The 23,150-nt window shown below is 44.9% G+C and overlaps 1 protein-coding gene across 2 annotated transcripts in view; it reads left to right on the top strand.

The window, feature by feature from the left end:
• The window catches only part of tert (telomerase reverse transcriptase), a 100,211-nt gene that overhangs the window by 5,346 nt on the left and 71,715 nt on the right, over nucleotides 1-23,150 (top strand). For both annotated transcript variants that reach the window (XM_070880407.1, XM_070880408.1), the window contains exons 3-6: nucleotides 4,664-4,859; nucleotides 10,623-10,809; nucleotides 15,221-15,409; nucleotides 17,095-17,256. In XM_070880407.1, coding sequence (XP_070736508.1) covers nucleotides 4,664-4,859; nucleotides 10,623-10,809; nucleotides 15,221-15,409; nucleotides 17,095-17,256 — 734 coding nt within the window. The remainder of the gene's footprint in view (nucleotides 1-4,663; nucleotides 4,860-10,622; nucleotides 10,810-15,220; nucleotides 15,410-17,094; nucleotides 17,257-23,150) is intronic.

Below are 23,150 nucleotides of genomic sequence, written 5' to 3'. Positions count from 1 at the left end.
TCCATTAATTGTCTATATGATGTCACGAGAACTAACCTGTTTTATTTATCTGGACGACCATGTTTCGGATGTGGCGAGGGCTTTTTTTTTTAAAAACATTGGCCAATTGCAGATTTGCTGCAGTTAAACAGAGTGGTGCTGGATGTTATTAATGAGTTCTTAGAGCCTCGGGGAATATACAGACCCAACTTGATGTCTAAAGTCTACAATCACTGAGCAACTAGAGCAATCGAGATTAATCCCACTGCTCTGAGCTTGTCCTGGAACCCTGTATCTTAAGAAACATAATGGCCCAGAAATCCCGCTTTCTCCTTCCCGCGAGCGCTCAACTAGATTTTAGAGAAAAAATGCGCACCTCCCTGAAGCTGCTGTGCCGGCTCGAGATCCTGGCCCACAGGCCACCTCTCCCTGCGTGTCGCAGCGTGTGCACATAGGGACGTCTAAGCTGGAGCAGCAGTCACATGGCTCTGGGCAGCCAATCAAGGTACAGTATTTTCTCATTCATAATAATGGGAACTCTAAGTTGGAGTTCCCATTATTATGAATGAGAAACCCCACCCAAAACACCAAAACACTAATTTAAAAAAATAGAAAATATACACTACATATTTAAGATTCATTTAAATTAAAGTTAATGTCTAATAAAAAAAAATATAATTCCCGATTTTAAAAAAATAAATAAACTTACCGTAGTGGGGAGGGTTTTTAACAATAAAATATGTTTTCATAACTTTATTTTAATGTTTTTCTGTATTTTAAAACACTTAGCCTACTTTTACAGGCACACGTGCCTGCTTTTATCAAACTGGAGCTTGACAGATCTGGAGCGAGGACATTTGTACGGGCAAGATTGCGGGATTCATGCATATCTTGCCCAGAAAATGTCCTCAAAAACCTTGCGTCTGCTTTTATCAGGTGCAAGGTTTTTGAGGACATTTGCTGGGCAAGATATGTGTAAATCCTGCAATCTTGCCCGTACAAATGTCCTCGCTCCCAATCTGTCAAGCTCCAGCTTGATGGATCGGAAAAGCCGGTTTTCCGCGCATGCACGTTGCGTGCTGAAAACCGGCTTTTCTGATGCCTTCCCAGGTCCATAGACACTTCGTACGGGCACGGAACGTTGAAATTTCTACCCAGGAACAGGAGTAGGCCATACTGCCCTTAGAGCCTGCTCTGCCATTCTTTCATTTCCCAATTGCTTCTATTTGGTGGCCCTTTCGTGAACACTTATCAACTCTTATCTAGCATGGTGGAACACTTTACAACTCGAATATCTTTTTATTTTTAACATCCCAATTTTTTCACTTTCTGTCCCGACCTTTGCTGGGATAACTTTCAATGAGCACCAGCATTCCTCTAGGTACCACCATTCTTCGTGCATGCGTGTGTGTTGGTAGTCTATGGAGGGTATAATCTGTGAGTCTGATCATGTCCTCACCTGAGAGACAGATTTGCCAACGGAAGGCAAGCTGGAGAGGATACCTGAACTGAATTTTCCCTTCCTAGCCCAAGGGTATTAGAACATAAGAAATAGGAGCAGGAGTAGGCCATACGGCCCCTCGAGCTTGCTCTGCCGTTCAATATGACCATCGCTGAACCTTGCCATTAACTCCACCTGTCTACGCTATCCCCATATCCTTTGATTTCCTTAGTGCCCAAAAACTGATCGATCTTAATCTTGAATATACTCGTCAACTGAGCATCCTCTGGGGTCGAGAATTCGAAAGATTCATACCTTCTGAGTGAAGAAATTTCTCCTCATAGTCTTAAATGGCCGATCCCTTCTCCTGAGACTATGATCCCTAATTCTAGACTCTCCAGCCAGGGGAAACAGCCTCTCAGCATCTTCCTTGTCGAGCCCCCAAAGGATTTTGTAGCTTTCAATGAGATCACCTCTCATTCTTTTAAACTCCAGAGAGTATAGGGCCATTCTACTCAATCTCTCCTCATAGGACAGCTCTCTCATCCCAGGAATCAATCTAGTGAACCTATTGAAGTCAATTGTAGAATCCCAACTGTTTATCTGGCTGACATCAACTAACTGAGCACAGATTGGAGATGGAACCTGGGCCCAGCTGGTCTGTATGGCTCAATATTGCACCATGCGATGCATTTACCCACTATGTTGTCAGCGCTTTATAATTCGTGCAAAGATCCCATCAACTTTGTGCTCATTAACTTTTTCTAAGTTAAGTTTGCTTGGTTGTCCTGCTCATTAAATGGAACATAATTTAAAACAAAAATCTGAGGTGATTAAATGCTGTAGAATCATAGGATTTTTAGCACCGAAAGAGGCAATTAGCTCATCATATCTTTACTAGAGGACTCCGAAATTAATCCCACTGCTCTGTGCTGGTCCTGGCACCCTGTATCTTCCTCTGTTGTGGCGTATTTGGATTGTCCAAAAGGCATTCGATAAGGTGCCACATAAAAGGTTACTGCACAAGATAAGAGCTCACGGGGCTGGGGGTACTATATTAGCATGGATAGAGGATTGGCTAACGAACAGAAAACAGAAATGGATAATTTTCCAGTTGGCAAACTGTAACTAGTGGGGTGCCACAGGGATCGGTGCTGGGCCTCAACTATTTACAATCTATATTAATGACTTGGCTGAAGGGACCGAGTGTAATGTAGCCAAGTTTACTGATGATACAAAAATGGGTGGGAAAGCGAGTTGTCAGGAGGATACAAAAAATCTGCAAAGGGATATAGACAGGCTAAGTGAGTGGGCAAACATTTGGCAGCTGGAATATAATGTCGGAAAGTGTGAGGTTATCCACTTTGACAGTAAAAATAAAAAAGCAGATTATTATTTAAAAGGAGAGAAATTACAAAATGCTGCAGTACAGTGGGACCTGGGGGTCCTTTGTGCATGAAACACAAAAAGTTAGTATGCAGGTACAGCAAGTAATCAGGAAGGCAAATGGAATGTTGGCCTTTATTGCAAAGGGGATAGAGTATAAAAGCAGAGAAGTCCTGCTACAGATGTACAGGGTATTGGCGAGGCCACACCTTGGAGTACTGCGTACAGTTTTGTTCTCATTTAAGGAGGGATATAATTGCATTGGAGGCAGTTCAGAGAAGGTTCACTAGGTTGATTCCTGAGATGAAGGGGTTGACTTATGAAGAAAGGTTGAGTAGTTTGGGCCTATATTCATTGGAGTTTAGAAGAATGAGAGGTGATCTGATTGAAACATAGAAGACACTGAGGGGGCTCGACAAGGTGGATGCAGAGAGGATGTTTCCACTCGTGGGGGAATCTGGAACTAGGGGGCATAGTTTCAGAATAAGGCGTCGCTCATTTAAAACTGAGATGAGAAGGAATTTCTTCTGCGGGTTGTAAATCTGTGGAATTCTCTGCCCCAGAGAGCTGTGGAGGCTGGGTTATTGAATATATTTAAGACAGATTTTTGAGTGATAAAGGGAATGAAGGGTTATGGGGAGCGGGCAGGAAAGTGGAGCTGAGCCCATGATCAGATCAGCCATGATTTTATTGAATGGCGGAGCAGACTCGAGGGGCTAAATGGCCTACTCCTGCTCCTATTTCATATGTTCTTATGCTCTTGTATCATGGCATTCAGATTATTTTATTTGAGGTGAGTTCGTGCTCTTTTAACACATACAAAGTATTTATTCCATGTTTAGTTTTGGAATCTTTGTATTGGACAATGGGCTGTCACGCTTGGAGTATTAGCAGAATTCTGAAACTGCTGCTTTGTAGCTTAATGCTCATAGACACATAAGACTTGATGGGCCAAAAATTGCGGTCGGAGGCTTCCCGCTGGAGATGGCTCTGACCAAAATGATTTTTACGAAAATACCTGGTGACCTCGGAGAAATGAACACTTCCAGTCCGAGGCCTAACTGCGCTGCGCAACGCAGAGGCCTATGCATCCCAGGAACGTAAGCGCAACCTGGTATCACGTGGGCCTGGACCACCAATGAACATGGAGTATTCTCATCGATAATAACGGTGAGTTCCGTTTGTATGAGCTGCCATTACTATCGGTGAGAATACTCCCAAAAGCACAGAAACGCAACACAATAAATTTTAAAAAAAAATACTCATTTAAAATTAATTGAAATTGAATTAGGAAAACATTTATTTTTTTGAAAATTAAAAAAAAAATGTTTTAATAAGGTTCAAAATAAATTTACCTTAATGGACTGGGTTTTTAATATAAAAATTAGTGATAACATTTAATTTTTCAATCTTTTAAAACTCTTACGCTGGTAAAAGCAGGCCTTATGCTTGCTTTTACCAGGCGTAAGAGTTTTAAGGACAGTCGCTGGGCAAGAGTTGGTTAAATAGCCCAAATCTCCACCCGCGAATGTCCTTCTCTCGGGGATGCGTTGGAACTGTCAAAAGAAATTTGAACAATTTGCAAGTGCTGGATTTCGGCACATGCACTGTGCGCGCCTAAACCTGGAAATCGTGGGGCCCCTTCGCGTGTACGCGTGATGTTTTTCGACCTCCCACCCACTCCATCACCTCCTATCTTCCTTATGGAAAAGATCTTCAACTCAACCACGTTTGAGTGCACCTGGCTTGCAGCCTGACGATGCATGGTATTGCGGATGTAGGTCTAGCTCCTATCACTCATGGCCCATGTTTATTCTAACTACTGTCTAAATATAAAGGAATCTTTTTATCTCGCAGGTCGGTACTTTGTCCCTGCATCAGAGCACCAGTTGCGCGAAGAAATCCTGTTTAAGTTCCTCTTTTGGTTAATGGACACTTGCGTGGTACAGCTGCTCAAGTCCTTCTTCTATGTTACGGAGACGACGTTCATGAAAAACCTGCTTTTCTACTACAGAAAATGTGTCTGGAATGAGGTGCAGACGATTGGTGTACGGTAAGGGGCAACGATTCCATCACGATCGCTTGAGCTAATGTGGCTGCCTTTCAACTCCCCACAGCTTGAGAGCCTCTCTTGACGGTAGGTACGGTAGCATAGTGGTTATGTTACTGGCCTAGTAATCCAGAGGCCTGGTCTGGAGACATGAGTTCTAATCCCACCACGGCAGCTGGGGAGTTTAAATGCAAAAAAGCGAGCATCGGTAATGGTGACCATGAAACCACCGGATTGTCGTAAAATCCTATCTGGTTCACTAAGGTCCTTCAGGGAAGGAAATCTGCCGTCCTTACCCGGTCTGGTCTACATATGACGCCAGATGCACAGCAATGTGGTTGACTCTTAACTGCCCTCTGAAATGGCCGAACAAGCCACTTAGTCGTACTACACCACACGGCTGCAGTGATGCAAGAAGGTGGCTCACCACACCGCTACCTTCTCGAGGGCATTTCGTCTTGTCAGCGACGTCCACATCCCATGAACGAATAAAGAAAATCAGGGACCCTCTATTAGCTGTGAGGATGAGACTTGTTTGGATTGAAGTCTTCCCTGTGCATGATCTAAAGGCCTTTCTGTGATAGGCTAGCAGAAGGTAGAATCATTTTTAATTTTGTGGATACGATCGACCAAGACCTGGTAGAATAAAGTATCCACATTCGCAGACATTTTACAAAATCAAGTCCCCAATCAGACTACAGATTACGCCAGCAGAGTATCACATAAAACGTTTACAGCACAGAAGGAGGCCGTTTGATGCATCATCTGTGGCACTAGATCAATCGCAACTAATCCTCCCTCTGCTTCAAATATCTATCCAATTTTCCCTTAAAAGATGCGGTGATTCTTTTAGCAAAGCATTCTCTGCCAATAACTCACTGTGTAAAGACATTTTTCCTGACCCCTCTCCTCACTCTTAGTGACAAATTTAAATTGGCGATCACTGATCCCCAGCCAGTTGAAATATTCTTTCCCTATTCACTCTCTTAAACCCATCGTGATTTTAAAAACCTCCTATTGAATCTCATTTTTGCCTTCTCTGCTTCTGTAGAAATGGTCGCAGTATCTCAAGACTCCCCTCGTAACTCTCGTTTCTCATCCCTGGCATCATTCTGGTGCATCGACACTGTGTGCTGTCTCGTGGCTTTAACGTGCTTTCTATATCAGGATGCTCGTAACTGCACACAGTACTCCAACTGTGGCCTAACCAGTGTTTTGTACAAATTCACAATGACTTCTTTACTCTTGCACTCAGTGCCTCAATTTATAAGAGCCAAAATGCCATCGGCCTTTTTCTCATTTCATCTACCTGCACTTACAATTGCAGGGAATAATGTACTTGAACCCATAGAACTCTCTGTTCATCCACGTCTTTCAATGTCTTTCCATTAAGTGTATATTCCCATTCCTTGCATTCTTCTCCCAAAATGTATTACTTCACACTTATCCACATTAAATTGCAACCTCCCCTAGCTGCACCATTCAACTGGTCTCTTACAGTCTTCCTCACTGTTTGCCAAACCTCCTACTTTGTAATCATCAAATTCAAATTGTTTCATATACTCAAGTCATTTCAAATAACTCTCTTTAAATTTATCAACGTGGTTTGCATTTAACCAGTCCATGCTTTCATTCACCCATGTATTTCTAAATGCTCATTGATTCCAAGAGTTTGCCCACAACTGACATTGGACTAAATGGTCGATAGTTATCTGGTTTGTAGAATCATAGAATAGTATAGCACAGAAGGAAGCCATTCGGCCCATTGAGTCTGATCGGCTCTCCCTTCTTGAACATGGATGTTAAATCAGTTGCTCTCTAGTCCCACATCACAATTTGCCTATTTCAAGAACATTGACTGATTTGGCCAGAGCCTTTGCATTCTCCTCTCTCCCTTCTTTCAACAGGTTGGGTGCATGTCTTTGGGACCCAGTGACTTATTCACCTTGGGTTCCACTAATATTATAAAAAGGATATAGAGGCACTGGAGAGTGCAAAAAAATTTACAAGGACGATACCAGAACTGCGAGGTTATATCTATCAGGAAAGGATGAACAGACTGGAGCTCTTTTCTCTTAAAAAGGGGTGATCTAATAGAGGTCTTTTAAAATTATAAAAGGTTTTGATAGAGTAGACAGAGAATGTTTCCACTTGTGGGGAAGAGCAATACTAGAGGCCATCAATATAAGATAGTCACCAAGAAATCCAATATGGAATTCAGAAGAAACGTCTTTACCCAGAGAGTGGTGAGAATATGGAACTCGCTGCCACAGGGAGTGGTTGAAGCGAACAGTATAGATGCATTTAAAGGGAGGTTAGATAAACATGAGGGAGAAGGGAATAGAGGGTTATGCTGATAGTTAGATGAGGAAAGACGACAAGAGGCTCGAGTGGAGCATAAACGTCAGCATGGAGTGGTTGGGCTGAATGACCTGTTTCTGTGCCGTGTATCTGTAAGGGGTTTTCACAGGGTTGTTGTTGTGCCTTGGGTGTCTCTCTCTGGGCTTCTGCCCTCACAGCTTATGCCTGGCCTGTGAGGTACCCTGAGTGCTGCAAGAGCACCCCTGGAGAGACTGTGTCCACAGCTTATGAAGGGGGTTTTGAGACTCGTGCGTCCCCACAGCTTATGCCTAGCCTGTGAGGCACCTGTGAGTGTCAAACACTCCTAACCCCTTCTTCCCTAGCCTGTGACACACAGTTGAGCATTTTCGAGGCGCTCCTAGCTTCCCTTACACTGTTCTGACATAAGACTCACGATCAGGAGATCTAATACAATAGAACTGAGACAAGGTGATTCCAAGAGGAACTTTAGGCTTCCAATTTATTTGACAAGGTGTAACTCAACAAACAGCAATACACCAACAAAACAATCCCCCTAAATCCCACTAAAACGGACCCAACGAAAATCTTTACACCAGTTTAGCAGTACAATGCCCAACCTCCCACCTTTCCTGGCCTAACTGAGTTGGGAGTTCTGGGGACCAGAGGTTATACTCACTACTGTGCCTTCCACAGTCTGGTGGTTTGTTTCTTCTATCTTCGGTGTCTTCGGACACTGGTTTTCCTTCAGTGTCGAGAGGCCTGTGGTTGTGGTTGTTGAATCACGAGAGCAGGGAAAATCATCACTTCTTTTTTTCACTACGTCAGAAACCCCTTTTTTATAGCCAGATTATCCAGTCCGCCTCTCCTGCTGAAGTCGATTCTTCTCATTGGTGGACTTTTGATTTTGAAAAATGCAGCAGTTTGAGGTTTTTAGGTTTTTTTCCCACTGATCTTAACCTACTCAAGGTTTGAGTGGGTGTTGATTGCATTGGCCTCCTGTAGCCATTGTGCTAGTCTGGCCTGAGCCAGATATTTCTATGCCTGATGAAAAAGGTGTTGGAATATGTATGTGGCATTGTTTAAATGCTAATGTTTTCAAGGGGCAAGTTTCGAGGGTATACAGTTCCCAGACAATTTGATTAGTTCCAATGTCCAAACTGCCACTTTTGATATTGACTCCACCCCTTTTCTTGCAGACCTTTTAAAAAAAATCCCAAATTCGATTAAAGTTCGTAGTTTCTTCCATGTGCACTTTAGGATTTCAAACTTTCTGGTAGATAGTTCCAAATTAAATTCCCTTTCCTATGAGTCCAAACACTGGGGGGGGGGGTCTCCATTTGTGTCCCAAAGTTTTCCTTCCATCGGTTTCAATTCACAGCACAGACTGATCCCACAGCCCTTTTCCTTCTGGGTAAAATGAGGGGGTTTCCGTCCTCCCCTACATATCCTATGTAATTAATCTTTTCAAAACCAATTCCTATCCCACCGTTATCTATAATAATATTTCCACATCATCTATTACATATATGTTTGAAAATCTATGGTCTATCATCATCATTCATAAATGCTAATGCAAAATATTTATTTTATGCCTTCGCCACATCTGCAATAATTAGACTCCCTTCTTCTTCCCCGAGTGCTCCTATCCTGTAACTATTCTTTTACTTGTAACATTCTTATAAAATCCCTTAATATTTCCTTTAACTGGTAGTTCATTTTCAGATTCCCTTTTAACCTTTCTAATCTCTCTAATACACATTACATGTTCTTTATTATTATTTACCTCATTTTATGATTTTCCATTTACGTAGTTTTAATCTATTTATCCGTGGAATTATATACAACAACTTGTATTTATATAGCACCTTTAATGTTGTAAAAGGTCCCAAGACGCTTCACAGGAATATTATAAGACAAAAATTTGACATGAAACTATATATATATATATATATATAGAAACCCCCCTTTTACACTATCGGAGTATATTTATTTTATAGTCTGCACCTGTTATATTTGAAGATCTGTCAACTTGTTTGCTAGCTATTCCGTCCATATAATTTGGGTCTTGTCCCCTCTTTGCCTTTTTCCAGCCCAGCATGCCTATCGTTGACTCTCTCTTCTCTCAGGGAGCAGTTGAGGCAGAGGCTTGAAGAAGAGTGTGTTTGAAGCAGAGGAAGAAACAACATGGTTATGGCGAGAGTAGGCCAGTGGGATTCGTTTTAGATTGCTCCAGCACCGACACGAGGGAAGAATGGGCTTGTCCTGTGCTGTGAACCTTTGTGGTGATGGAATGGTGTAGTACCCATTTTCTGCCACCAGACGCACTTGTTGAGCGGCAAAGTTAATCAAGCACCCCCTAGTGACAGTACACAGATACTGCATCATTCAAAGTTAGTGCCAATTCTGTGCAACTTGAACTCGGTACAATTTGACAAGAGAGGCGGATGTGTTGGTCCATGCTACTGGGCATTCTGTTTTATTGAAAGGTGATCGACTATTGGTAATAGCTGCCTGGAAAGTCTGCCTGTTGGTGTGGCCACGCCCACATGGGTCTTCAGGGTGTGTTGTCATCTATTGTACGTTTTGCTCAATTTTTAGTCAGTTCTATGATTTTGTGCTATATGTTCACAACAAAAACAAAAAATAAGTGAATATCTGTGATCATCCTGCTGGTTGACTACTGAAAGTTAGAACATTTTCATACCAGCTGAGGTTGCCCACCCCATACCAGCTGTAGGCCTCTGAGTCAGAGGTTGTGGCTTCAAGTCCCACTCCAGGAACTTGAGTAAAATCGAGGCTGACATTCCAGTGCAGTGCTGAGGGAGTGTTGCACTGTTAGAGGTGCCGTCTTTTGGATGAGACGTTAAACCGAGGCCCCATCTGCTCTCAGGTGGAAGTAAAAGATCCCATGGCACTATTTCGAAGAAGAGCAGGGGAGTTATCTCCGGTGCCCTGGCCAATATTTATCCCTCAATCAACTTAACAAAAACAGAATATCTGGTCATTATCACATTGTTGTTCATGGGAGCTTGCTGTGCGCCAATTTGCTGCCGTGTTTCCCACATTACAGCAGTGACTACACTCCAAAAAAAGTACTTCATTGGCTGTAAAGCGCTTTGAGACGTCCGATGGTCGTGAAAGGCGCTATAGAAATGCAAGTCTTTTTGTCCATTCTATACCAGCCTGAGTTTCGGCTAAATCTGACCGTGTAGTATTAAACCTGATTTGCAAAGTTCCTCGGGACACTACTTAAGCCTAAAACAGAAAATGTTGGAAATACTCAGCAGCTCAGGCAGCATCTGGGGTGAGAGAAACAGAGTTAATACTTCAGGTCTGTGTCCTTTTGTCCATTTCTTTATTGACCTGCTGTATACTGTATTGGTAATCTTGTATTGTAAGTGAAAGATTCTAAAGGAGGAGCGTTATTTGTGTGCACTACTGCAGAAATCATCTAGCAAAGGTACAGCTGCAAGCAATCTCATACAAGGACATGGAAGAGAAGCAGCGACTGAACATACCACCCCCTTCCAGCCTGCGCTTTATTCCAAAGACAAATGGCCTGCGTCCGATAGTGAAAATGCGGAACATAGCAGCACCAAAAACTTCCGTGAAAGGCAGCAGTTTTAGAAAGGTTAATCAGCACTTCCACCTTGTGTGTGTGGTCCGTACTGCAAATGAGTCGAGAATGCCTCGTGCCGATCAGTTATTTTTCTGGGCTGTCAACCTTGGCTCAGTGTGAGCACTCTTGCTTCAGAGTCAACAGGTTCTTAGTTCAAGCCCCACTCCAGAGTACATAATCTAAGCTGACTCCCCAGTGCAGTGCTGAGGGAGTGCTGCACTGTCCGAGGTGCCGTCTTTCGGATGAGATACCAAACCGAGTCTGCTCTCTCAGGCGGATGTAAATGATTACATTTCACTATTGGAAGAAGAGCAGGAGAGTTATCCCTGGTGTCCTGGCCAATATGTATCCCTTATCCCTCAACCAACACCGCTAAAACATATTATTAGGTCACTATCACATTGCTGTTCGTGGAACTTTGCTGTGCACAAATTAGCTATCTCGTTTCCCAAATTAAAACAGTGACTACACTCTAAAAGTGCTTTATTGGCTGTAAAGTACTTTAGGATATTCCGAGGTCATGCAATTGTTATATAAAATGCAGGTCTTTCTTTAAGCTAACTCTGGACACATTTATTTCAATGAGCTGATGGAGAGGGGAACAAATGAAAAGGTTTTTTGAGTTTGTTTTTCCAGAGCCAAACGTGATTTATTTGCCAGGTGTAATTTTCAGTTCAGTCTATATATCCGATTCAGATGGCTTGTTTATGTATAACAAGGGCGTCCGTGACATCTACATCTGGCACTTTGTCACTTGCCCTGTATAATCCGACTTCTAACTCCCACTCCAATGTAGTTTGAGGTGGGGAACTGATACAGTCTCAAGACTTTGCACATCTTGATCCAGTAGCACAAGAAACTGGGCAATTTTTTAAAAGATTCTTATTTGATGTGGATAACATATTGTTGCCCCGAGAAGGTGATAGTGGGCTGCTCGTTATAGAAATTATTTTTATAAATTAGTGCTAGACCACTTCACTGGTGGGCGTAGTCTATAGGCCCCCTAATAGTAGCTACACTGTTGGACAGAGTATAAATCAAGAAATAATGGAGGCTTGTAAGAAAGGTATTGCAATAATCATGAGTGATTTTAATCTTCATATTGATTGGACAAATCAAATTGGCCAAGGTAGCCTTGAGGAAGAGGAGGGTATCAGGGAGGGTTTCCTTGAACAGTATGTTGTGGAACCCATCAGGGAGCAGGCTATTTTAGATCTGGTACTGTGTAATGAGACAGGATTAATAAATGATCTCATAGTAAAGGATCCTCTAGGAAAGAGTGATCATAGCATGGTTGAATTTAAAATTCATTTGGAGGGTGAGAAAGTTGTGTCTCAAACTAGTGTCCTAAACTTAAATAAAGGCAATTACAAAGGTATGAAGGCAGAGGTGGCTAAAGTGGACTGGGAAAATAGATTAAAGTGTGAGACAGTTGATGAGCAGTGGCAGACATTTAAGGAGATATTTTATAACTCTCAACAAAAATATATTCCAATGAGAAGGAAAGACCTTCAGAATCTTTAAGGGAATCTATAAGGGAAAACCATCCTTGGCTTACTAAGGAAGTATCAAGTTGAAAACAATAGCATACAATGTTGCCAAGATTCGTGGGAGGCTAGAGGATTGGGAAATTTTTTAAAACCAGCAAAGGACAACTAAAAAAAATAATGAAGAGAGAGAAGATGGATTATGAGAGTAAACTAGCAACAAATATAAAAACAGATACTAAGAGCTTCTACAGGTATATAAAAAGGAAGAGGGTAGCTAAAGTAAATGTTGGTCCCTTAGAGGATGAGACTGGGGAATTAGTAATGGGGAAAAAGGAAATGGCAGAGACTTTGAACAAATATTTTGTATCAATCTTCATGCTAGAAGACACTTAAAAACATCTCTATAATAGATAATCACTTTTTGTGTTTCATGCACAAGGACCCCCAGGTCCCTCTGTACTGCAGCACTTTGCAATTTTTCTCCATTTAAATTATAATTTGCTTTTTCTGTTTTTTTTTCTGCCAAAGTGGATAACCTCACATTTTCCCACATTATACTCCATTTGCCAAATGTTTGCCCACTCACTCAGTCTGTCTATATCCCTTTGCAGATTTTTGCTCAGAATTTACTTTCCCACCCATTTTTATATCATCAACAAACTTGGCTACATTACACTCGGTCCCTTCATCTAAGTCATTAATATAGATTGTAAATAGTTGAGGCCCCAGCACCGATCCTTGCGGCACCCCATTAGTTACTGTTTGCCAACCGAAAAATGACCTATTTATCCCGACTCTCTGTTTTCTGTTAGTTAACCAATCCTTTATCCATATTATCCATATATATATTACCCCCAACCCCATGAACTTTTATCTTGTGCAGTAACCTTTTATGTTGCACCTGATCGAATGCCTTCTGGAAATCCAAATACACCACATCCACTGGTTTTCCCCCTTCACCCTGCTCGTTACATCCTCAAAGAACTTCAGCAAATTTGTTAAACATGATTTCCCTTTCATAAAACCATGCTGTCTTTGCTTAATTGAATTATGCTTTTCCAAATGTCCCGCCAGCGCTTCCTTAATAATGAGCTCTAGCATTTTCCCAACGACAGATGTTAGGCTAACTGGTCTATAGTTTCCTGCTTTTTGTTTGTCTCCTTTTTTAAATAGGGGTGTTGCATTTGTGATTTTCCAATCTGCTGGGACCACCTCAGAATCCAGGGAATTTTGGTATATCACAACCAGTGCATCCACTTCTTTTAAGACCCTAGACTGTAAGCCATCAGGTCCAGGAGACTTGTCCACCTTTAGTCCCATTATTTTACCGAGTACTTCTTTAGTGATAGTGATTGTATTAAATTCCTCCCTCCTTATGGCTCCTTGATTACCCACTATTGGGATGTTTTTAGTGTCTTCTAGCATGAAGATTGATACAAAATATTTGTTCAACGTCTCTGCCATTTCCCTGTTCTCCATTATTAATTTCCCAGCCTCATCCTCCTAAGGGATCACCATTTACTTTAGCCACTCTTTTCCTTTTTATATACCTGTAGAAACTCTTACTATCTGTTTTTATATTTCGTGCTAGTTTACTCTCATAATCTATCTTCCCTCTCTTTTTATTATTTTTTTTTAGTTCTTTGCTGGCTTTTAAATGTTTCTCAATCCTCTGGTCTCCCACTAGTCTTGGCCACCTTGTATGCCCTTGTTTTCAATTTGTTACCATCTCTTATTTCCTTAGTTAGCCACGGATAGTTATCCCTTCTCTTAGTCTTTCCTTCTCATTGGGATATATTTTGTTGCGAGTTATGAAATATCTCCTTAAATGTCTGCCACTGCTCATCAACCGTCCCATATTTTAATCTATTTTCCCAGTCCACATTAGCCAACTCTGCCCTCATACCTTTGTAGTCTCCCTTATTTCAGCTTAGGACACTGGTTTCTCACCCTCCAACTGAATTTGAAATTCAACTATGTTATGGTCACTTAGTCCTAGAGGATCGTTTACTCTGAGATCATTTATTAATCCTGTCTCATTTCACTGTATTAGATCTAAGAAAGCCTGCTCCCTGGTTGGTTCCGCAATATACTGTTAAAGGAATCCATCCCAGATACACACTCTGAACTTTTGCTCAAAGCTACCTTGGCCAATTTGCTTTGTCCAATTAATATGAAGGTTAAAATCGCCCATGATTATTGCCGTTCCTTTATTACAAATGACAACAACAGAATCGTTACCAGCTCCTGCTGTCCGAAAAAAAGGGAGCAGTGGTTGTGATTGGTTGTTGATCTCGATGTTGAGTCTGGAATGCTGTAAAGGGCCCAATTGAAAGATGAGGTGCTGTTGTTTGAGCTTTCATTGAGCTTCATTGGAACAGTGTAGGAAGCCGAGGATGGAGAGGTGGGAGGGAGTAGGGTGGAGAATTTAAATGGCAAGCGACTGGAAACTTGAAGTTACGCTTGTGGACTGAACGGAGGTGTTCAGCAAAGTGACCACCCAATCTGCGTTCAGTCTCCCTAATGTAGAGGGGACCGCATCATGAGTAGCGAATACAGTATTCTAAATTGAAAGAGGTACTAATAAATCGGTGTTTCAAAGCGGTATTTGGGGCCCTGGACGGTGGGAAGGGAGGGGGTAAAAGGGCACTTAATCTAAACAGAAGAGCTGCAACCTATAATGTGACTTTGTTGCTGTTTATCTTGCCTTACTGTATGTTCAGATTAGATTGACTGGAACCAGTTAGTATCCCAATGCTATCCTACTTTCTCCACCGTGATGCGTTGCTATGGAGAAGGTGCCTTGCCACAATTAGCACACTTGAAGAATGAATGATTTCCAGTTAGTGCAGGGCAGTTGCTACAGTACGTATAGTTATTACTTGTGTTTGTAGGCACTTAATAGTTTTTAAACAGTTATTTGTTCAAAACAGATCCAGTACTCTGACTCGCAGATGAAAGTCCTGTTTGGTGTGCTGAATTACGAGCGCCAACAGAACCCAGCCCTGAGGAGCTCCTCAGTCTTTGGACTTGATGACATATACAAAGCATGGCGGGAGTTTGTGTTACAGAGTTTGAAAGCTGGAAAAGTGAGAGAGAGACGTCCTTATTATTTTGTGAAAGTGAGTTTAAAGTCCTGATACTGCACCAGATTAAATGATGTATTTTTCATTATTCTAAACCAATTGTCAACAGGGACCTGATGTCTTGGTGGGTATCGATCTCCTGCAGCGTACTCTTGAAGTACTCGGTGGTACATTCATTTATAAACATCTCTAACTTAAGTATCAGCTGTGGCTCAGTTGGTGACACCCTCGCCTCTGAGTCAGAAGGTTATTGGTTCAAGTCCCACTCCCAGAGACTCGAGCACAAAATCCAAACTGACACTCCAGTGCAGTGCTGAGGGAGCGCTGCACTGCCAGAGGTCCTATCTTTCAGATGAGATGTTAAACCGAGGCCCCGCCTGCCCGCTCGGGTGTCCTGGCCAGTATTCATTCCTCGATCAACATCTCTAAAACAGATGATCTGATCATTATCACATTGCTGATTATGGGAGCTTGCTGTGCACAAATTGGCTTCTGCGTTTCCTTTATTACAACAGTGACTACATTTCAAAAGTACTTCATTGGCTGTAAAGTCTTTCTTTGTAAAATTGCTCTACTTATTAGCTATGAAAGGAACATGCTAATGCCTTCCCAGGTCGTTGTAATACCTGTAATTTCAAGTAACCAGTTCATTAAGTAAAAAGATGGAAAGATATTCCAAATTGGCACGAATTGTCCAGTGTGGAACTGAGCCACACACATCAGTAAGGTTCTGGGTTCAATCCCTGATCAGGGCTGAGTTCAGGTTGGCTAAGGAGGGGAAAAGCCAACTGGGGCTCCTGCTTCTGGAGAACAGAATCTGGTTTGGTTCTGATCCATTCTTCTGCCAGAATTCATTATCTGGGCTCACACTTGGGCGAAATATTAGTGGAGAGTGTCTGTGAATCATGCCCCAGGGTGAATCAACAGTTACAGGAAAGGAATGGAGAAAATTGGAGGAAAGAATAAATAATTGTCCTTGCCTTTTTAGCTACACACTGAATTTCATTTCCCAGTCATTCAAGTTCAGCTTCTCCTCACTCCATCAACACCTACATGATGCGCCATAACTTTGTGTATCCTTTGAGGTTGTACCTGAAACCTTCTGAAAGATTCTCACCATTGCTGTCTGCTGGCTGGGTCAGTGGGTTCCATGTTTGTTACTGGATTGTGTCCTTCTCCTACTTGATGTTGTGGCAGACATGTCCTAAAGACATTTGGAATTGTCATAATTCCTTCTGTAAAACTCCCCCTAAATAACAAAAGGTGGGTAAAGTCCACGTGATAGCCACATTAAAAACAAGAGTACCAGTATAAGTGTCAGTGTTTAGTCATCTTTGTAGATAGCCCAAGTGGCGAGCATCCACTGAACCAATCCAAAGAAAACTCTATTCCATCAGAGCAGTAGCTGTGTACAGGGAGGAATGTTGGTCGGGACACGAGGAGAACACCCTGCTGTCCTTCGAATAATGCCATGAGAACCCGTGCATTTATCTGAACAGACCGACGTGGCCTTGTTCCTGAAAGACGGGACCTCTGATAATGCAGCTGTCCCTCAGTACCGCACTGATTTGTCAGTCGAGATCAGACGTTTGTGTCTGAAACCCACAACCTTCTTACTTCGACACGAGTGCTGCCACTGGGCCAAGCTGACATGGCCAGTTTGAAAGCTGCACAGGGTGTATTGTACTGGAGCGTTAAACATAAAACGATTCTTTCTGCAGACAGATGTTACTGGTGCCTATGATGCCATTCCTCATGCCAAGTTGATGGAAGTGATTTCAGGCATACTAGATCCCCAAGTGCAGGAGAGCTATTGCATCCGGCGCTACACAAAGGTCTGGATGGATTCTGCTGGACAAATTAGAAAGTCATTCAAAAGACAGGTACAGACTAGTGGCTTTCGGTGTGTGGGCATCTGCTGAGGGCCAATGATCTTATGACTGAAAATAACTGCTTGAAAATATGAGATGTATTGGGCCCAAGTTTCCACATGATTTGCGCCTGATTTTTAGGAGCAACTGGTGGAGAACGGACTATCTTAGAAATCGCAATTCTCCACATTTTTTTTTCTGCAGTTCTAGTCAGGTAGAACAGTTCTACTTTGGAACAGAATTTTTTCTTCAAAAGGGGGCGTGTCCGGCCACTGAAGCCTGATTTGAAAGTTTCCACAGTGAAAACGTACTCCAAACTAAAGTAGAATGGAGCAAGTGAAGATTTTTGTAGAACTGAAAAAACCTGTTCTACACATTAAAAAATCAGGCGCAGGTTACAAATTAGGCGTCCAGAACGAGGTGGGGGGGGGGGGAAGGGAAGTCATTAAATTCTACAATAAATCCTTATTTATACTTATACAAATATTATACAAATAAATCCAACCTGAATAAACATTTATAAGCAAAGAAAAGATTAAATAAACCATCTTCCTACCTGTGTGAAAGTGCTTCAGGCAGGCCTTTCGGGACCGAAGGTTGAACTGTCCCCAGCACCAGATTTACAGGTAGGTGGCGTTGGGTTGGGTCGGGGAGGGGAGGGGAGGTTCGGGTCGGGGGGGAAGAGAGAGAGAGGGAGAGAGAGGGGCGGGGGGGGGGGAGAGAGAGCGAGAGAGGGAGGGGGGGGAGAGAGAGAGAGCGAGAGAGGGAGGGGGGGGGGAGAGAGAGAGAGAGAGAGAGAGGGAGCGGGGGGGGGGAAGAGAGAGAGGGGGGGGAAGAGAGGGAGAAGGGGGGGGGAGAGAGGGAGGGAGGGGGAGAGAGGGAGAGAGGGGGGAGGGAGGGGGGGGGGATTGAGAGAGAGGGAGGGAGGGAGGGGGGGGGATTGAGAGGGAGGGAGGGAGGGGGGGGGATTGAGAGAGAGGGAGGGAGGGGGGGGATTGGGAGGGAGGGAGGGAGGGGGAGAGAGGGAGGGGGGGGGGAGAGAGAGGGAGGGGGGGAGAGAGAGAGAGAGGGAGGGGGGGGAGAGAGAGGGAGGGAGGGGGGGAAGAGAGGGAGGGAGGGGGGGAAGAGAGGGAGAGGGAGGGGGGGAAGAGAGAGAGAGGGAGGGGGGGGAGAGAGAGGGAGGGAGGGGGGAAGAGAGAGGGAGGGAGGGGGAGAGAGGGAGGGAGGGGGAGGGAGGGAGGGGGAGAGAGGGAGGGAGGGGGGGGGAGAGAGGGAGGGAGGGGGGGGGAGAGAGGGAGGGAGGGGGGGGGAGAGAGGGAGGGAGGGGGGGGGGAGAGAGGGAGGGAGGGGGGGGGGAGAGAGGGAGGGAGGGGGGGGGAAGAGAGGGAGGGGGGGGAGAGAGGGAGGGGGGGGAGAGAGGGAGGGAGGGGGGGGAGAGAGGGAGGGAGAGGGGGAAGAGAGAGAGGGAGGGGGGGAGAGAGAGAGGGGGAGGGAGGGAGGGGGGGGCAGAGAGGGAGGGGAGGCAGAGAGGGAGGAAGGGAGGGCAGAGAGGGAGGGAGGGAGGGGGGGGGGAGAGAGGGAGGGAGGGGGGGGGGAAGAGAGGGAGGGAGGGGGGGGGAGAGAGAGAGGGAGGGAGGGGGGGGAGAGAGAGAGAGGGAGGGAGGGGGGAGAGAGAGAGAGAGAGGGAGGGAGGGGGGAGAGAGAGAGAGAGGGAGGGGGGGGAGAGAGAGAGAGGGAGGGAGGGGGGGAGAGAGAGAGAGTGGGAGGGAGGGGTGGAGAGAGAGAGAGAGAGGGAGGGAGGGGTGGGGGAGAGAGAGGGAGGGAGGGGTGGGGGGAGAGAGAGGGAGGGAGGGGTGGGGGGAGAGAGGGAGGGAGGGGTGGGGGGAGAGAGGGAGGGAGGGGTGGGGGGAGAGAGGGAGGGAGGGGTGGGGGAGAGAGGGAGGGAGGGGTGGGGGGAGAGAGAGAGAGAGGGAGGGGTGGGGGGAGAGAGGGAGGGAGGGAGGGGTGGGGGGAGAGAGAGGGAGGGAGGGGTGGGGGGAGAGAGAGAGAGAGAGAGAGAGGGAGGGGTGGGGAGAGGGAGAGAGAGAGAGAGGGGTGGGGGGGGAGGAGGTCAGGTCGGATCCAGTCCGGGAGCAGGAGCGCGGGTCGGGGAGCGGGAACAGGAGCGCGGGTCGAGTCGGGTCTGGTCCGGAGGCGGGGGGGGGCGGGGAGCGAGTGTCGGGTCGGGGGGTGGGGGGGAGCAGGAGCTGGCCGTGGGAGGAGCCTTATTCACGCAGCCCCAGTGAGGCCATTTGGCCAGGGCTAGGGGCTGCGTGCTTCGGGCCCCTCCCACACAGTTCGGCGCCTGGAGCTACTGCACTTGCGTGCCCACTGTAGCGCGCATGTGCAGAGGTCCCGGCACTGTTTTCAGCGCAGGGACCTGGCTCCGCCCCCCCAAAGCTCGTGCTGGCTGCGCCGAGGGCCAGAGGACCTGCAGGTAGGTGGAGAATACCGAGGGTTTTTTTAGGCGCACTTTGTGGCGCGAAAAACGGGCGTCCAGGTCGGGACTGCGCCGTTCTAGGCGCGTGTGGAAACTTGGGCCCATTAAGTTGTGTAACTTTGAATACCGTTTCATCTTCTGTACGTGGAATCTAAATCCAGGTTCTGTGTAAACTTTGGGCCAAAAGCAGCATTTTCTTTGATAAAATGTCTGTAATATATTTACTTCATGGGTTCTTGCTTAAGCATTCATAGCAACTATGAATCTTAAGCAAGGACCTCAACTATTTACAATCTATATTAACGACTTGGAAGAAGGGACTGAGTGTAACGTGGCCAAGTTTGCCCTTCCTCCCATCTTTGTATCGTCAGCAATGTGTGAGGAGGACCTAAAGAGGCTGCAGAAGGACATAGACAGGCTAAGTGAGTGGGCAAGAATTTGGCAGATGGAGTATAATGTTGGAAAGTGTGAGGTCATGCACTTTGACAGAAAAAAATCAACAAACAAGTTATTATTTAAATGGAGAAAGATTGCAAAGTGCTGCAGTACAGCGGGACCTGGGAGTACTTGTGCATGACACACAAAAGGTTAGTATGCAGGTACAACAAGTGATTAGGAAGGCCAATGGAATCTTGGCCTTTATTGCAAAAGGGATGGAGTATAAAAGCAGGGAAGTCTTGTTACAGCTGTACAGGGTATTAGTGAGGCCACACCTGGAATACTGCGTGCAGTTTTGGTTTCCATATTTACGAAAGGATATGCTTGCTTTAGAGGCAGTTCAGAGAAGGTTCACTAGGTTGATTCTGGGAATGAGGGGGTTGACTTATGAGGAAAGGTTGAGTAGGTTGGGCCTCTACTCATTGGAATTCAGAAGAATGAGAGGTGATCTTATAGAAACGTATAAGATTATGAGGGGGCTTGACAGGGTGGATGCAGTGAGGATGTTTCCACTGATGTGGGAGACTAGAACTAGAGGACATCATCTTAGAATAAGGGGCCGCCCATTTAGAACTGAGATGAGGAGAAATTTCTTTTCTGAGAGTTGTGTATCTGTGGAATTCGCTGCCTCAGAGAGCTGTGGAAGCTGGGACATTAAATAAATTTAAGACCGAAATAGACAGTTTCTTGAGTGATGGGGGAATGAGGGGTTATGGGGAGCGGGCAGGGAAGTGGAGCTGAGTCCATGATCAGATCAGCCATGATCTTATTGAATGGCAGAGCAGGCTCGAGGGGCCATATGGCCTACTCCTCCTATTTCTTATGTTCTTATGTAACACATTGCTATTAAGAACTAGTTGGTTTATTAGCAAAGGTTTAACAATCACACTACACATTACCAGTACACATTACTAGGCTCACAACCACCTGCCTCATCGTGAATCCCCTAAACCCAACTGACTGAGGTTTTATTAAGTCTTGTGACCATCACGTGACTGGCTAAGCCCTCACAATTCAACAGCTCGACAACTATTTTTTTGTACCTGTAAATCAACTTTAAATTTAAATCAAGTGTCCCCTTATTAAATGGGCACCAAAATCGACACACTAAGCAAATTAACTTTTAACAATAATGGTTCAAATTAAAATTTGTTTGCCGGGGGTAATGATGCACTCCAGTCCCTCCGGTGCCCACCTCTCGCGGAAGGCCGCGAGCGTACCGGTGGACACTGCGTGCTCCATCTCCAGGGACACCCTGGCTCAGATGTAACCACGGAAGAGAGGCAGGCAGTCGGTCAACAGCTCTACAACTCTTTTGTTGTAAACAAAGTGAAACCATTAAATCAAGTGCCCCATGATCTGGGGGACACCCCAAACACTTTTCAAGTGCCCGTTTTTTTGGGGTTTTTTTGGTGATTTTTTTTTTGGCACGAGAAAACACAAATTTTACAAGTGCCCCCTGGCTAAAAGGTGGGGGCACTAAAACCGGCAATAAAAACAAATTAAACTTTAAAACATATAAAATCAAATTAAGATTTGGTTTTTGGGGGTGATGATGCACTCCAGTCCCTCCGGCGCCCACCTCTCGCGGAAGACCGCGAGCGTACCGGTGGACACCGCGTGCTCCATCTCCAGGGACACCCTGGCCCGTATGTAATCGTGGAAGAGAGGCAGGCAGTCGGTCAACAGCTCTACAAACCTGTGAGCATACTCACAGGTGCATACATTACAGTGTCAACGTTATTTGCGGACTTTCTACATAGTACTTAAGAAAGTTTTAGTACGTGCTAGACATGCAGCTTTAAATGACTTGTAAGACTGGTCCGGCTGGTTATCATACTCTTGGGAGGCAGGTAGAAGGAAAGATGATCATAGAATCTTACAGCTGACAACAGGTCATTTGGCCCATGATGTCTGCTCGTGTTCTTCTCCCAATGAGTCACTTAGTTTAATCCCATTCTCCTGTTTGTGCCTTATACCCATTAATATTTATCTTTTCCAAGTGGACATCTAATTCTCTTTAAAAGTCTTCTTTGGCAGAACCTCACAAACCCGCGACCTCTATCACTAGAACGACAAGGGCAGCAGGCACATGGGAGTACCATCACCTCCAAGTTCCCCTCCAAGTCACACACCATCCTGACTTGGAAATATATCGCCGTTCCTTCATCGTCACTGAGTCAAAATCCTGGATCTCCCTCTCTAACAGCACTGTGGGAGTACCTTCACCGCAAAGGCTGCAGCGGTTCAAGAAGGTGGCTCACCACCACCTTCTCAAGGGACAATTAGGGATGGGCAATAAATATTGGCCTTGCCAGTGAGGCCCACATCCTGGAACAAATTAAAAAAAAACAAGAATTTATGAACTCTTTTTCAACAACAGTTTGTGGCAAAGAATTCCACTGTCTGAATCCTTTCTACTCTCCCCTTTAATTTGTTTTGTTTCTCATTTAACTTCTCATAAATATTCACAAGCCTGGTTCCATTCTCTACTATCCAATCGTAGCCAGAGAATCACCTGCAACAACTTCTCTTCCCGTCCCTGCTTCATTACCTCTGGTGTCCCCCAGAATCTATCTTTGGCCCCCTCCTATTTCTCATCTACATGTTGCCCCTTGGCGACATCATCCAAAAATAGACAATTTCCCCGTGTATGCTGATGACACCCAGCTCTACCTCACAACCATTTCTCTCGATCCCCTCCTCTGTCTCTTAAGTTGTCAAACTGCTTGTCCGAGATGAGCAGAAATTTTCTCCAATTAAATGTTGGGAAGACCAAAGCCATTGTTTTCGGTCCCCACCACAAACTCCGTTCCCTAGCCACTGACTCCAAACCTCTCCCCAACTTCTGTTTGAGGCTGAACCAGACTGTTCACAACTTTGGTGTCATATTTAACCCTGAAATGAGCTTTCGACCACAAATGCGTAGTATAACTAAGTCCGCCTATTTCCAGCGACTCTTTCCATCTTTGCCTCAGCTCATCTGTTG

This window comes from Pristiophorus japonicus, chromosome 5, assembly GCF_044704955.1.
Source record: "Pristiophorus japonicus isolate sPriJap1 chromosome 5, sPriJap1.hap1, whole genome shotgun sequence".
NCBI lineage: Eukaryota > Metazoa > Chordata > Chondrichthyes > Pristiophoridae > Pristiophorus > Pristiophorus japonicus.
This window is presented reverse-complemented; position numbering and strand designations above follow the sequence as displayed.